The sequence below is a fragment of the Diospyros lotus genome, chromosome 6 (genome assembly GCF_014633365.1).
Source record: "Diospyros lotus cultivar Yz01 chromosome 6, ASM1463336v1, whole genome shotgun sequence".
NCBI lineage: Eukaryota > Viridiplantae > Streptophyta > Magnoliopsida > Ericales > Ebenaceae > Diospyros > Diospyros lotus.
The window spans coordinates 39,217,310-39,231,810 of NC_068343.1; the positions used below are offsets into that span (position 1 = coordinate 39,217,310).

At 39.1% G+C, this 14,501-nt stretch overlaps 1 protein-coding gene and 2 long non-coding RNA genes across 3 annotated transcripts; all 3 read left to right on the top strand.

Moving 5' to 3' along the window:
- Window positions 1-2,933: 2,933 nt before the first annotated feature.
- On the top strand, window positions 2,934-4,245 carry LOC127804221 (uncharacterized). The gene is made up of 3 exons (XR_008023671.1): window positions 2,934-3,072; window positions 3,360-3,453; window positions 3,823-4,245. It is a non-coding gene; the product is annotated as an uncharacterized LOC127804221 (long non-coding RNA).
- A 434-nt stretch (window positions 4,246-4,679) lies between these two features.
- On the top strand, window positions 4,680-6,630 carry LOC127804516 (uncharacterized). The gene is made up of 3 exons (XM_052341387.1): window positions 4,680-4,685; window positions 4,779-6,491; window positions 6,619-6,630. Exons 1-3 carry the CDS (start codon window positions 4,680-4,682, stop codon window positions 6,628-6,630), a joined length of 1,731 nt encoding a protein of 576 aa, XP_052197347.1.
- Window positions 6,631-10,038: 3,408 nt separating this feature from the next.
- On the top strand, window positions 10,039-11,222 carry LOC127804222 (uncharacterized). Its single transcript, XR_008023672.1, has 3 exons — window positions 10,039-10,177; window positions 10,465-10,558; window positions 10,928-11,222. It is a non-coding gene; the product is annotated as an uncharacterized LOC127804222 (long non-coding RNA).
- Window positions 11,223-14,501: the final 3,279 nt, after the last annotated feature.

Consider the following 14,501-nt stretch of genomic DNA (forward strand, 5'->3'; position numbering starts at 1 on the left):
TCCTTATGGAAGAATGAGACAACTTTATTACAACAAATGATATCTCCAAATTATCTTATTTGATTTTGACAATTCCAAATCCATGTTGAAGACGACATTTTGATACACAAAATACTCTATTGAAAGTCCGAATTCCAATTTCGGGATGTTTTGGAAACTTCAGTTTCAACCATGGGTCCATAGTTGAACACCTTTGAAAAGAATGAGACAACTTTGTTACAACCAACGATATCTCCAAATTCAGTTATTTGAATTTGACGATTCCAAATCCATGTCTAAGACGACATTTTTATACTCAAAATACACTAATAAAAGTCCGAATACCGATTTCGAGATTTTTTGCAAACATCAGTTTCAGCCATGGATCCCTAGTAGAACACATTAAGGACGAATGAGACAACTTTGTTACAATCAACCATATCTCCAAATTAAATTATTTGATTTTGACGATTCCGAATCCATCTCGAAGACGACATTTTGATACACAAAATACTCGAACGAAAGTCTAAATTTCGATTTCGGGATGTTTTTCAAAATTCAGTTTCAGCCATGTGTCCATAGTAGAACACCTTAAGGAAGAATGAGACAACTTTGTTACAATCAACGATATCTCCAAATTCAATTATTTGATTTCCACGATTCCAAATCCATGTCAAAGACGACATTTTGATACACAAAATACTCGAACGAAAGTCCAAATTTCGATTTCGGGATGTTTTTCAAAATTCGGTTTCAGCCATGGGTCCATAGTAGAACACCTTAAGGAAGAATGAGACAACTTTGTTACAATCAACGATATCTCCAAATTCAATTATTTGATTTCCACGATTCCAAATCCATGTCAAAGACGACCTTTTGATACACAAAATACTCTAACGAAAGTCAAAATTTTGATTTCGGGATGTTTTTCAAACTTCTATTTCAGCCATGGGTCCATAGTGGAACTCCTTATCGAAGAATGAGATAACTTTGTTACAACCAACAAAATTTCCAGATTGACTTATTGGATTTTGACGAATCCAAATCCATGTTAAAGACGACATTTTGATACACAAAATACTCTAATCAAAGTCCAAATTCCGATTTCGGGATATTTTGGAAACTTCAGTTTCAACCATGGGTCCACAGTTGAACACCTTTGGAAAGAATGAGACAACTTTGTTACAACCAACGATATCTCCAAATTCACTTATTTGATTTTGGTGATTCCAAATCCATGTCAAAGACGACATTTTTATCCTCAAAGCAGAACACGTTAAGGAAGAATGAGACAACTTTGTTACAATCAACGATATCTCCAAATTCACTTATTTGATTTTGACGATTTCAAATCCATGTCAAAGATGACATTTTGATACTGAAAATACTCTTATGAAAGTCCAAATTCACATTTTGGGATGTATTGAAAACTTCAGTTTCAGCCATGAGTCCATAGTAGAACACCTTAAGGATGAATGAGACAACTTTGTTACAATCAACGATATCTCAAAATTCACTTATTTGATTTTGACGATTCCAAATCCAAGTCAAAGATGACATTTTGATACTTAAAATACTCTAATGAAAGTCCAAATTCTGATTTTGGGATGTATTGAAAACTTCAGTTTCAGCCATGAGTCCATAGTAGAACACCTTAAGGATGAATGAGACAACTTTGTTACAATCAACGATATCTCCAAATTCACTTATTTGATTTTGACGATTCCAAATCCATGTCAAAGATGACATTTTGATACTTAAAATACTCTAATGAAAGTGCAAATTCTGATTTAGGGATTTTTTGAGAACTTCAGTTTAAACGATGGGTTCATAGTAGAACACCTTAGGGAAGAATGAGACAACTTTGTTAAAATCAACTATAGCTCCAAATTCAATTATTTGATTTTCACGATTCCAAATCAATGTCAAAGACGACATTTTGATACATAAAATACTCTTACGAAAGTCTAAATTTTGATTTTGGGATGTTTTTCAAACTTTTATTTCAGCCATGGGTCCATATTAGAACTCCTTATGGAAGAATGAGACAACTTTATTACAACAAATGATATCTCCAAATTATCTTATTTGATTTTGACGATTCCAAATCCATGTTGAAGACGACATTTTGATACACAAAACACTCTATTGAAAGTCCAAATTCAAATTTCGGGATGTTTTGGAAACTTCAGTTTCAACCATGGGTCCATAGTTGAACACCTTTGAAAAGAATGAGACAACTTTGTTACAACCATCGATGTAATACCCTAAAACTTGTAATCTATTTCTATTTAATAAATTAAACGATTTCCCGATTTTCTTTAGGTTCTCAAAGACTTGGGAATTTGTGAGATTCAAGGATCTTTAGGGGACTTAAGGGCAATGGACTTCAAAGTTCATTTAAACCTAACTTTGGATTCCAAAACGATATCAAAAGTGGCTGTGGATTTCAAACCCGAATTAAATTCAATTAATGGACACATGTCACCATATGGATGGAGACACATGGGTAGAAATGATTACATGGACACGTGGCGTAATTTGGATGGAAAATTAAAAGTAATAATTAAACACCAATCTCGAGGGACACGTGGCACCGTAGGATGGAAGCAATGATGAAGGCTCACATCTTGAGGGACACATGTCGTAGTAGGAAGAAAGTAATAATGAAAGCTCATATCTCGAGGACACGTGGCGCCGTAGGATGAAAGCAATCATTACGGCTCAAATCTCCATAACATGTGGCGAAAATTCATTCGTTAAAGGGTTAAAAATGTCATGATAAGGCTCATATCTCAAGAGCCACTTGTCACCATGGGAAGAAAGCAATAATTAGGGTGTAAATCTCAAGTGCCAAGTGTCACCATCTTAGAAAGCCAAGTGTCACAATCCTATGGATTTAAGGGCACTATATAAGAATGCCTTGGGTTGGGTTTTTGGCCACCAAATTAAGGGGGGTAAGTTGCTTATAAAGGAGGGGAAACTCTGCTGTAAAGAAGGGAAGGAAACCCTGCCCGAGTAGGAGCCAAAAGCAAGCCGTTGGAAGGCACGAGCCCCTTGAAATCCGTGCAAAACAGTAACCAAAACTGCAAGGTAAGCTCATCTTCTTTCTGTAACCACGTAGAGGGTTGAAAGAGGAGTCCGTAGGTTCAAACGGCACTCGAATCGGAGTTAAAATGAGAGAGTTATGCCCGTTTTAATTTTCAGGGTCGGAAGTCCGTCTGGCGCGTGAGCCGCACGCGCCCAACAGAGCTGCGCGTCCAGGCGCGTGGCCGAATTTGTGGGAGCGCGTGTGGGCGCGTTATAGGTCTTCTTGGCTTGAAATTTTTCATGAAAACTCCTAATTTTAGTAGCTACTTATATATCTAAACTTATTTTAGGTTTGGATACAAAAAGGTCTCGGTTTTTATAGAACAGTCCACTTGGAGCGACGTTTGGCCGTGAATTTGTGCAACCAAGAAGTGGGAAGCTTCGGTGAGTGGTTTCTAAACTGTATTTCTTACATGTTGTGCATATTATTGAGCATGATGGCGGTGATTGCATGCGCATATCATGTTATTTCATTTGATACGCATGTTTCTTTCCATTTGTTCATGCATCACTACGTGTGGCTTGTGACTAGTTGTGAATATCATGGGTGAAGGGAGTCTTCACTTGGCCGTGTTGTTAGGCTGTGTTACATGATAAGGTTGGCAGGGGTGATTGCAACACCCTGGCGTCACATCCACCTGGAGCATGCATCTCTGCATTTTGCATTTGCACGCATGAAGTTATTTTAACCCTCACTTAGATTTAACGATCTAACCCGGGTGTTCATACCCCTGGAATATTCAAATGTTCCAGATCTGTCAGGCTCGGGCTCAAAGGGAGAAGGCCTAGAGGCGGCGCGAGTGTAGTTATCTTGTTTAGGCGTCTCTTATGATGTTGTAGTATGTTACAAGATTTGTACTCTTAACTTTGACAATATTTTGTCTCGTGGAGAATGAAGTCTACTTTCCCTGCTATCTTGATAAATTGTGTGTGTGAATGTTTATTTTATGGAAGTCCCAACATTTCAGGTTACGATCCTTACTGTAGTATATGGGATTTCCTTAACGCCCGTGTAAATATTATAGTACCTTATATACTATCTTGGGGTTGGGGCGTTACAGTTGGTATCAGAGCCCTATAATTTTGATTTGGGTTTAATGAGACTAACTTTGGAGATGTTGCCCTATATCAGGAATGGATCCACGTCAGCAGGGCAGCTTGTTTATATGTACGAACGATAGTAGTAATGAATAAGGATATGTAAGTGTATTTGTTGTTAGATGAAATCTCGTGGCCTACCAATAAACGTGACGAAGAAGTTTAAGCGATTATTGGGGATCTAGATTTTGAAATATTTGGGGAATGAGGAATATGTTCAAACACAAATCCGAGATTTTAAGAATAAGGAACAATGGCTTTTGGAAAATCAGGCGGCCATTTTTGGGGATTTTCAAGGGATTGCAGGATCTAATTGAGGATGAAGGTATTGGATTTCCTTTAGGTATGACTCATTAAATCTTAAGATTAGTAGAATTGAAAGACACTAGAACGACCAGAATGGTTAGTGCCTAGGGAAACTTTTGGGATTAGGGACACCATATGAAACTGGGCAAAGGTTGGGTAGGCGCAACTTAAGTACTGATGATAGCATTTGGGAATTTTCCGGATACATGGTGGTATGCTTAGTTTACTCATTTGTTGTAGATAGATCGTTAGAAGCCACACGTTAACAATGCTAGTCTTATGATTTCTTGTGTGGATGTTTTCAGATGGTGAACACCCGTCGGACCCGGAACTGTAGGCAAGGAAATGAAGTTCGGGAGGAAAGGACAGAGGCACCCCAGGGTAGCCAACCGCATGAGAGGAATCAAGAATATGGAGATCGGATGACCCGAGTCGAGCGGATTCTTGAGAACATGGTTGTCGTCATGCAAGGGACACGACCTACACAGCCAACGGGGCATATCAATCCCCGAAGTCCAGATATCAGCGACCGATTTCAGCGACTGAATCCACCCATTTTTCGAGGGAAAGCAGGAGCCGATCCTTGCGAAAGCGAGTATTGGGTGGAACAAATCGAGAAAATCTTTGACTTCATTGGCTGTGATGAGGAGGATAAGGTTAGTTGTGCCACTTTCCAACTTCGAGACGAGGCAGATCAATGGTGGAAGACGATGCAGAGGGCCTTACGAAGTCCTGAAGGGCAAGGTGAGCCAAATGTTTCGTGGGCGCGATTTAAGGAACTTTTCAATGCTAAGTACTTCCCTCTGTGCAAGAAGATGGAGAAAAGCCGAGAGTTCATGAACCTGCGACAGACCGAGGGCATGTCAGTTGCCCAGTATGAAGATAGGTTCACACGTCTCATTAAGTATATGCCTATCTATAATTTGGACGAGGAGGCCAAGGCTCAAAAATTCCTGGGAGGATTGAAAATGGAAATTCAACAAGCCTTGAGTTCTGTCGGGCCACGCACGTATGCAGAAGTAGTCTTTCAAGCCCAGACTGTGGAGAGTAATCATGAGAGGATGAACTCCTTGAGAAATGAATCCCAAAACCCAACAGACAGGAAGTTTGATAGAGGGTCAAACTTAGGACCTCGAGGGAAAAATTTCAAGAAAAAAGAGAATTGCCCTAAATGTCAGAAGTCACATTCAGGGAAGCCATGCAAGATAGAGACCCCAAAGTGCTATAATTGCGGAGCTAATGACCACATGATCCGTGAATGTACGAAGGGACGGGTGTGCTACAATTGTCAACGACCCGGCCATGTTTCCAAGGATTGTCCGCAAGGGAAGGGACCAGGTCAGCAGGGAGCAAATAAAGGGAGCCAAGGATTTCGCCAAGGTCGCGTATTCAACCTGTCAAAGGAAGATGTGACCTTAAATCCAGCAGTAATTCAAGGTACGATGATCTTTCTTAATACCTCGGTACAAGTACTGGTAGATCCTGGATCCACGCATTCATTCATATCTCATGCATTGACACGATGCTTAGAATTGGAGTTGGAAGAACTTAGTTACCCCATGGTGATAGCCACTCCTTTAAATAAAGAGATGGAAACCCGTTTGGGTTATAAGGATGGGAAGATTTCATTTGGAAATGGTGAGTGGGCAATTGAGCTTATATCCCTGGACATACAAGATTTTGATCTAATCTTAGGGATGGATTTCCTATCTAAATATAATGCCAAAGTGGATTGTCGTAGAAAGGTAGTAAGCTTACAAGACGAGTGTGGAACTTGGGTGAAATTTCGAGGTCAGGATAGTATTGGGGAAATCAAGCGAATAACTGTGCTTAAGGCCATTAGAATGATGGAAAATGGTGCTTATGGGTATCTAGCTTGTGTCGAAGGGGTTGAGAATAAGAAATGGGAATTAGGTGACATACCTGTGGTAAAGGAATTTCCTCAAGTTTTTCCAGAGGACCTACCAGGATTACCCCCTCGTCGGGAAATTGAATTTCCTATAAAAGTTGTACCTGGGGTAAACCCGATATCTATACCACCTTATAGGATGGCCCCAGCAGAGCTAAAAGAGCTAAGAACTCAGCTCCAAGACCTTTTAGACAAGGGTTTTATTCAGCCAAGTGTGTCACCTTGGGGAGCCCCAGTATTATTTGTAAAGAAGAAAGATGGGAGCTTAAGGATGTGTATAGATTACCGCCAATTAAACAAAGTTACCATCAAAAATAAGTATCCGTTGCCAAGGATTGATGAACTCTTTGATCAGCTACAAGGGGCGAGGGTGTTCTCTAAAATTGATTTGAGGTCGGGATATTATCAACTGAGAATTAGGGCAGAGGACATTCCAAAAACTGCTTTTAGATCACGGTATGGACACTACGAGTATTTGGTAATGCCATTTGGGCTAACCAATGCACCTGCTGCTTTTATGGATCTAATGAATAGGGTGTTTAAATCTTACCTGGATCAGTTTGTGATTGTATTTATTGATGATATCTTGATTTACTCAAAGAGTGAGGAAGAACATGAGCAACATTTAAGGATTGTTTTGGAGACTCTTCAGAAACATAAGCTTTATGCTAAATTTTCGAAATGCGAATTTTGGATGAGAAAGGTAGCTTTCTTGGGTCATGTCATATCGGAGGATGGAATAGCAGTGGACCCCACTAAAGTCGAGTCAATAAAAAGCTGGGGGTCGCCTAAGACGGTGACTGAAATAAAAAGCTTTTTAGGGCTAGCGGGTTACTATAGGAAATTTGTGGAAGGATTTTCCCGTATAGCTATGCCCCTCACACGACTCACCCAAAAGGGGGTTAAATTCGAATGGAGTGAAGCTTGTGAGCAAAGTTTCAATGAGTTGAAAAGGAGGTTGATTTCTGCACCCATCTTGTCAATGCCCAATGGGTCAGGAGGATTCATGATATATACTGATGCATCAAAAAACGGATTGGGATGTGTCCTTATGCAATATGGGAAAGTGATAGCTTACGGATCTAGACAGTTAAAGCCACATGAACGAAATTATCCCACGCATGATTTAGAATTAGCTGCGGTGGTGTTTGCCTTGAAGCTCTGGCGGCACTATTTGTATGGTGAGAAATTTGAGGTCTTCACGGATCATAAAAGCTTGAAGTATCTGTTCTCTCAGAAAGACTTGAATATGAGGCAGCGGCGATGGATGGAATTTTTGAAGGATTACGACTGTACAATCCAGTACCATCCTGGGAAGGCAAACTTAGTGGCTGATGCACTAAGTAGGAAAGGGCCTATGTTGATGGCCAGTTTGATGTCTCAGGAATGGGAACTGGTGGAGGCTTTTAGCCAGTTGACAGTGAATGTGATGCCTAAAGAAATGTCTGTTTACGTCGCTAGCCTAACAATTCACTCTCATCTTCTAGAACAGATTCGGCAAGCTACTTCTGAGGATTCAAGGATAAAGTCTTGGGTGGATGACCAAGGGCGAGTTAAGAATCCTGATTTTGATTTCTCGAATGGAGTGCTTCGATTCCAAAATCGAGTCTACGTGCCCAGAGATAAGGATTTGAGGCAAGCAATTCTGGAAGAAGCACATCGGGCTAAATATACTATTCATCCCGGAGCTACCAAGATGTATAAAGACTTGAGGGATTTGTACTGGTGGCCAGGGATGAAGAAAAGTGTTGCTCGATACGTAGCTCAATGTGATACCTGTCAACGAATAAAAGCTGAGCATCAGAAACCTGCTGGAAAACTTCAACCGCTAGAAATCCCCGAATGGAAATGGGAGCATGTGACCATGGATTTCGTAATAGGATTGCCAAAAACACCCACTGGAAATGATGCCATATGGGTAATAGTAGACAGGCTAACTAAATCTGCGCACTTCTTACCCATGAAGGTTGGGCATTCAGTAAGCAAATTGGCTCAACTCTACATTAAGGAGATAATTCGATTGCATGGGACGCCGGTCAGCATAGTCTCCGATAGAGACCCGAGATTTACTTCTCGATTTTGGGAAAGTTTGCAGCAAAGTTTGGGAACACAGTTACGTTTGAGCACTGCTTATCATCCCCAAACTGACGGACAGTCGGAAAGAACAATTCAAACATTGGAAGACATGCTACGGGCTTGTGTAATTGACTTTTCGAGGAGTTGGGAAGAGCACTTACCATTGGTTGAATTTGCATATAATAATAGCTATCACAGTAGCATCGGGATGGCGCCTTATGAAGCCCTCTATGGGAGGAAGTGCAGGACACCGCTTTGCTGGACGGAAGTGGGTGAGAGACAACTTTTGGGTCCCGAATTGGTACAAAGGACCAGTGAAAAGATCAAAATGATTCAAGAACGAATGAAGATTGCCCAAAGTAGACAAAAATCCTATGCGGATAACCGAAGGAGAGATTTGGAGTTCAAGATGGGGGATAATGTATACTTAAAGGTTTCGCCTTTCCGTATGATCTCCAGAGGAAAGAAGCAAGGAAAATTGAGCCCGCGGTACATCGGGCCATATGAAGTTTTAGAACGGGTTGGACCAGTCGCATATAGATTGGCCTTACCCCCAGCACTATCTAACATTCACAACGTTTTTCATGTATCTCAATTGAGGAAATTCGAGCCAGATCCATCTCAACAGACATCTGCAGAAGTAGTCGAGCTGCAAGACAATTTGTCATTTATAGAGGAACCTGTGGAAATTCTTGATCGAAAGGAGCAAGTGCTGAGGAATAAAGCAATACCGCTGGTAAAAGTGTTATGGAGACATCACAACCTTGAAGACATCACATGGGAAAGAGAACAAGAGATGCGCCAGAAATACCCTTATCTTTTTGATGTATTAGAGAATATGGAATAAATTTCGAGGACGAAATTTTCTTTTAAGGAGGGGTGAATGTAATACCCTAAAACTTGTAATCTATTTCTATTTAATAAATTAAACGATTTCCCGATTTTCTTTAGGTTCTCAAAGACTTGGGAATTTGTGAGATTCAAGGATCTTTAGGGGACTTAAGGGCAATGGACTTCAAAGTTCATTTAAACCTAACTTTGGATTCCAAAACGATATCAAAAGTGGCTGTGGATTTCAAACCCGAATTAAATTCAATTAATGGACACATGTCACCATATGGATGGAGACACATGGGTAGAAATGATTACATGGACACGTGGCGTAATTTGGATGGAAAATTAAAAGTAATAATTAAACACCAATCTCGAGGGACACGTGGCACCGTAGGATGGAAGCAATGATGAAGGCTCACATCTTGAGGGACACATGTCGTAGTAGGAAGAAAGTAATAATGAAAGCTCATATCTCGAGGACACGTGGCGCCGTAGGATGAAAGCAATCATTACGGCTCAAATCTCCATAACATGTGGCGAAAATTCATTCGTTAAAGGGTTAAAAATGTCATGATAAGGCTCATATCTCAAGAGCCACTTGTCACCATGGGAAGAAAGCAATAATTAGGGTGTAAATCTCAAGTGCCAAGTGTCACCATCTTAGAAAGCCAAGTGTCACAATCCTATGGATTTAAGGGCACTATATAAGAATGCCTTGGGTTGGGTTTTTGGCCACCAAATTAAGGGGGGTAAGTTGCTTATAAAGGAGGGGAAACTCTGCTGTAAAGAAGGGAAGGAAACCCTGCCCGAGTAGGAGCCAAAAGCAAGCCGTTGGAAGGCACGAGCCCCTTGAAATCCGTGCAAAACAGTAACCAAAACTGCAAGGTAAGCTCATCTTCTTTCTGTAACCACGTAGAGGGTTGAAAGAGGAGTCCGTAGGTTCAAACGGCACTCGAATCGGAGTTAAAATGAGAGAGTTATGCCCGTTTTAATTTTCAGGGTCGGAAGTCCGTCTGGCGCGTGAGCCGCACGCGCCCAACAGAGCTGCGCGTCCAGGCGCGTGGCCGAATTTGTGGGAGCGCGTGTGGGCGCGTTATAGGTCTTCTTGGCTTGAAATTTTTCATGAAAACTCCTAATTTTAGTAGCTACTTATATATCTAAACTTATTTTAGGTTTGGATACAAAAAGGTCTCGGTTTTTATAGAACAGTCCACTTGGAGCGACGTTTGGCCGTGAATTTGTGCAACCAAGAAGTGGGAAGCTTCGGTGAGTGGTTTCTAAACTGTATTTCTTACATGTTGTGCATATTATTGAGCATGATGGCGGTGATTGCATGCGCATATCATGTTATTTCATTTGATACGCATGTTTCTTTCCATTTGTTCATGCATCACTACGTGTGGCTTGTGACTAGTTGTGAATATCATGGGTGAAGGGAGTCTTCACTTGGCCGTGTTGTTAGGCTGTGTTACATGATAAGGTTGGCAGGGGTGATTGCAACACCCTGGCGTCACATCCACCTGGAGCATGCATCTCTGCATTTTGCATTTGCACGCATGAAGTTATTTTAACCCTCACTTAGATTTAACGATCTAACCCGGGTGTTCATACCCCTGGAATATTCAAATGTTCCAGATCTGTCAGGCTCGGGCTCAAAGGGAGAAGGCCTAGAGGCGGCGCGAGTGTAGTTATCTTGTTTAGGCGTCTCTTATGATGTTGTAGTATGTTACAAGATTTGTACTCTTAACTTTGACAATATTTTGTCTCGTGGAGAATGAAGTCTACTTTCCCTGCTATCTTGATAAATTGTGTGTGTGAATGTTTATTTTATGGAAGTCCCAACATTTCAGGTTACGATCCTTACTGTAGTATATGGGATTTCCTTAACGCCCGTGTAAATATTATAGTACCTTATATACTATCTTGGGGTTGGGGCGTTACAATCGATATCTCCAAATTCAGTTATTTGAATTTGACGATTCCAAATCCATGTCAAAGACGACATTTTTATACTCAAAATACACTAATAAAAGTCCAAATACCGATTTCGGGATTTTTTTCCAAACATCAGTTTCAGCCATGGATCCGTAGTAGAACACCTTAAGGACGAATGAGACAACTTTGTTACAATCAACCATATCTCCAAATTAAATTATTTGATTTTGACGATTCCGAATCCATGTCAAAGACGACATTTTGATACACAAAATACTCAAACGAAAGTCCAAATTTCGATTTCGGGATGTTTTTCAAAATTCAGTTTCAGCCATGTGTCCATAGTCAAACACCTTAAGGAAGAATGAGACAACTTTGTTACAATCAACGATATCTCCAAATTCAATTATTTGATTTCCACGATTCCAAATCCATGTCAAAGATGACATTTTGATACACAAAATACTCGAACGAAAGTCCAAATTTCGATTTTGGGATGTTTTTCAAAATTTGGTTTCAGCCATGGGTCCATAGTAGAACACCTTAAGGAAGAATGAGACAACTTTGTTACAATCAACGATATCTCCAAATTCAATTATTTGATTTCCACGATTCCAAATCAATGTCAAACAAAACATTTTGATACACAAAATACTCTAACGAAAGTCAAAATTTTGATTTCGGGATGTTTTTCAAACTTCTATTTCAGCCATGGGTCCATAGTGAAACTCCTTATGGAAGAATGAGATAACTTTGTTACAACCAACGAAATTTCCAAATTGACTTATTGGATTTTGACGAATCCAAATCCATGTTAAAGACGACATTTTGATACACAAAATACTCTAATGAAAGTCCAAATTCCGATTTCGGGATATTTTGGAAACTTCAGTTTCAACCATGGGTCCACAGTTGAACACCTTTGGAAAGAATGAGACAACTTTGTTACAACCAACGATATCTCCAAATTCACTTATTTGATTTTGATGATTCCAAATCCATGTCAAAGACGACATTTTTATACTCAAAGCAGAACACGTTAAGGAAGAATGAGACAACTTTGTTACAATCAACCATATCTCAAAATTCAATTATTCGATTTTGACGATTCCAAATCCGTGTCAAAGACGACCTTTTGATACAGAAAATACCCTAACGAAAGTCCAAATTTCGATTTCGGGATGTTTTTCAAACTTCTGTTCCAGCCTTGGGTCTATAGCAGAACTCCTTAAGGAAGAATGACACAACTTTGTTATAATCAATAATATCTCAAAATTCACTTATTTGATTTTGACGATTCCAAATCCAAGTCAAAGATGACATTTTGATACTTAAAATACTCTAATGAAAGTCCAAATTCTGATTTTGGGATGTATTGAAAACTTCAGTTTCAGCCATGAGTCCATAGTAGAACACCTTAAGGATGAATGAGACAACTTTGTTACAATCAACGATATCTCCAAATTCACTTATTTGATTTTGACGATTCCAAATCCATGTTAAAGATGACATTTTGATACTTAAAATACTCTAATGAAAGTGCAAATTCTGATTTCGGGATTTTTTGAGAACTTCAGTTTAAACGATGGGTCCATAGTGGAACACCTTAGGGAAGAATGAGACAACTTTGTTAAAATCAACTATAGCTCCAAATTCAATTATTTGATTTTCACGATTCCAAATCAATGTCAAAGACGACATTTTGATACATAAAATACTCTTACGAAAGTCCAAATTTTGATTTTGGGATGTTTTTCAAACTTTTATTTCAGCCATGGGTCCATATTAGAACTCCTTATGGAAGAATGAGACAACTTTATTACAACAAATGATATCTCCAAATTATCTTATTTGATTTTGACGATTCCAAATCCATGTTGAAGACGACATTTTGATACACAAAATACTCTATTGAAAGTCCAAATTCCAATTTCGGGATGTTTTGGAAACTTCAGTTTCAACCATGGGTCCATAGTTGAACACCTTTGAAAAGAATGAGACAACTTTGTTACAACCATCGATATCTCCAAATTCAGTTATTTGAATTTGACGATTCCAAATCCATGTCAAAGACGACATTTTTATACTCAAAATACACTAATAAAAGTCCAAATACCGATTTCGGGATTTTTTTCCAAACATCAGTTTCAGCCATGGATCCGTAGTAGAACACCTTAAGGACGAATGAGACAACTTTGTTACAATCAACCATATCTCCAAATTCAATTATTTGATTTCCACGATTCCAAATCCATGTCAAAGAGGACATTTTGATACACAAAATACTCGAACGAAAGTCCAAATTTCGATTTTGGGATGTTTTTCAAAATTTGGTTTCAGCCATGGGTCCATAGTAGAACACCTTAAGGAAGAATGAGACAACTTTGTTACAATCAACGATATCTCCAAATTCAATTATTTGATTTCCACGATTCCAAATCAATGTCAAAGACGACATTTTGATACACAAAATACTCTAACGAAAGTCAAAATTTTGATTTCGGGATGTTTTTCAAACTTCTATTTCAGCCATGGGTCCATAGTGAAACTCCTTATGGAAGAATGAGATAACTTTGTTACAACCAACGAAATTTCCAAATTGACTTATTGGATTTTGACGAATCCAAATCCATGTTAAAGACGACATTTTGATACACAAAATACTCTAATGAAAGTCCAAATTCCGATTTCGGGATATTTTGGAAACTTCAGTTTCAACCATGGGTCCACAGTTGAACACCTTTGGAAAGAATGAGACAACTTTGTTACAACCAACGATATCTCCAAATTCACTTATTTGATTTTGATGATTCCAAATCCATGTCAAAGACGACATTTTTATACTCAAAGCAGAACACGTTAAGGAAGAATGAGACAACTTTGTTACAATCAACCATATCTCAAAATTCAATTATTCGATTTTGACGATTCCAAATCCGTGTCAAAGACGACCTTTTGATACACAAAATACCCTAACGAAAGTCCAAATTTCGATTTTGGGATGTTTTTCAAACTTCTGTTCCAGCCTTGGGTCTATAGTAGAACTCCTTAAGGAAGAATGACACAACTTTGTTATAATCAATAATATCTCAAAATTCACTTATTTGATTTTGACGATTCGAAATCCATGTCAAAGAAGACATTTTGATACTGAAAATACTCTAATGAAAGTCCAAATTCTGATTTTGGGATGTATTGAAAACTTCAGTTTCAGCCATGAGTCCATAGTAGAACACCTTAAGGATGAATGAGACAACTTTGTTACAATCAACGA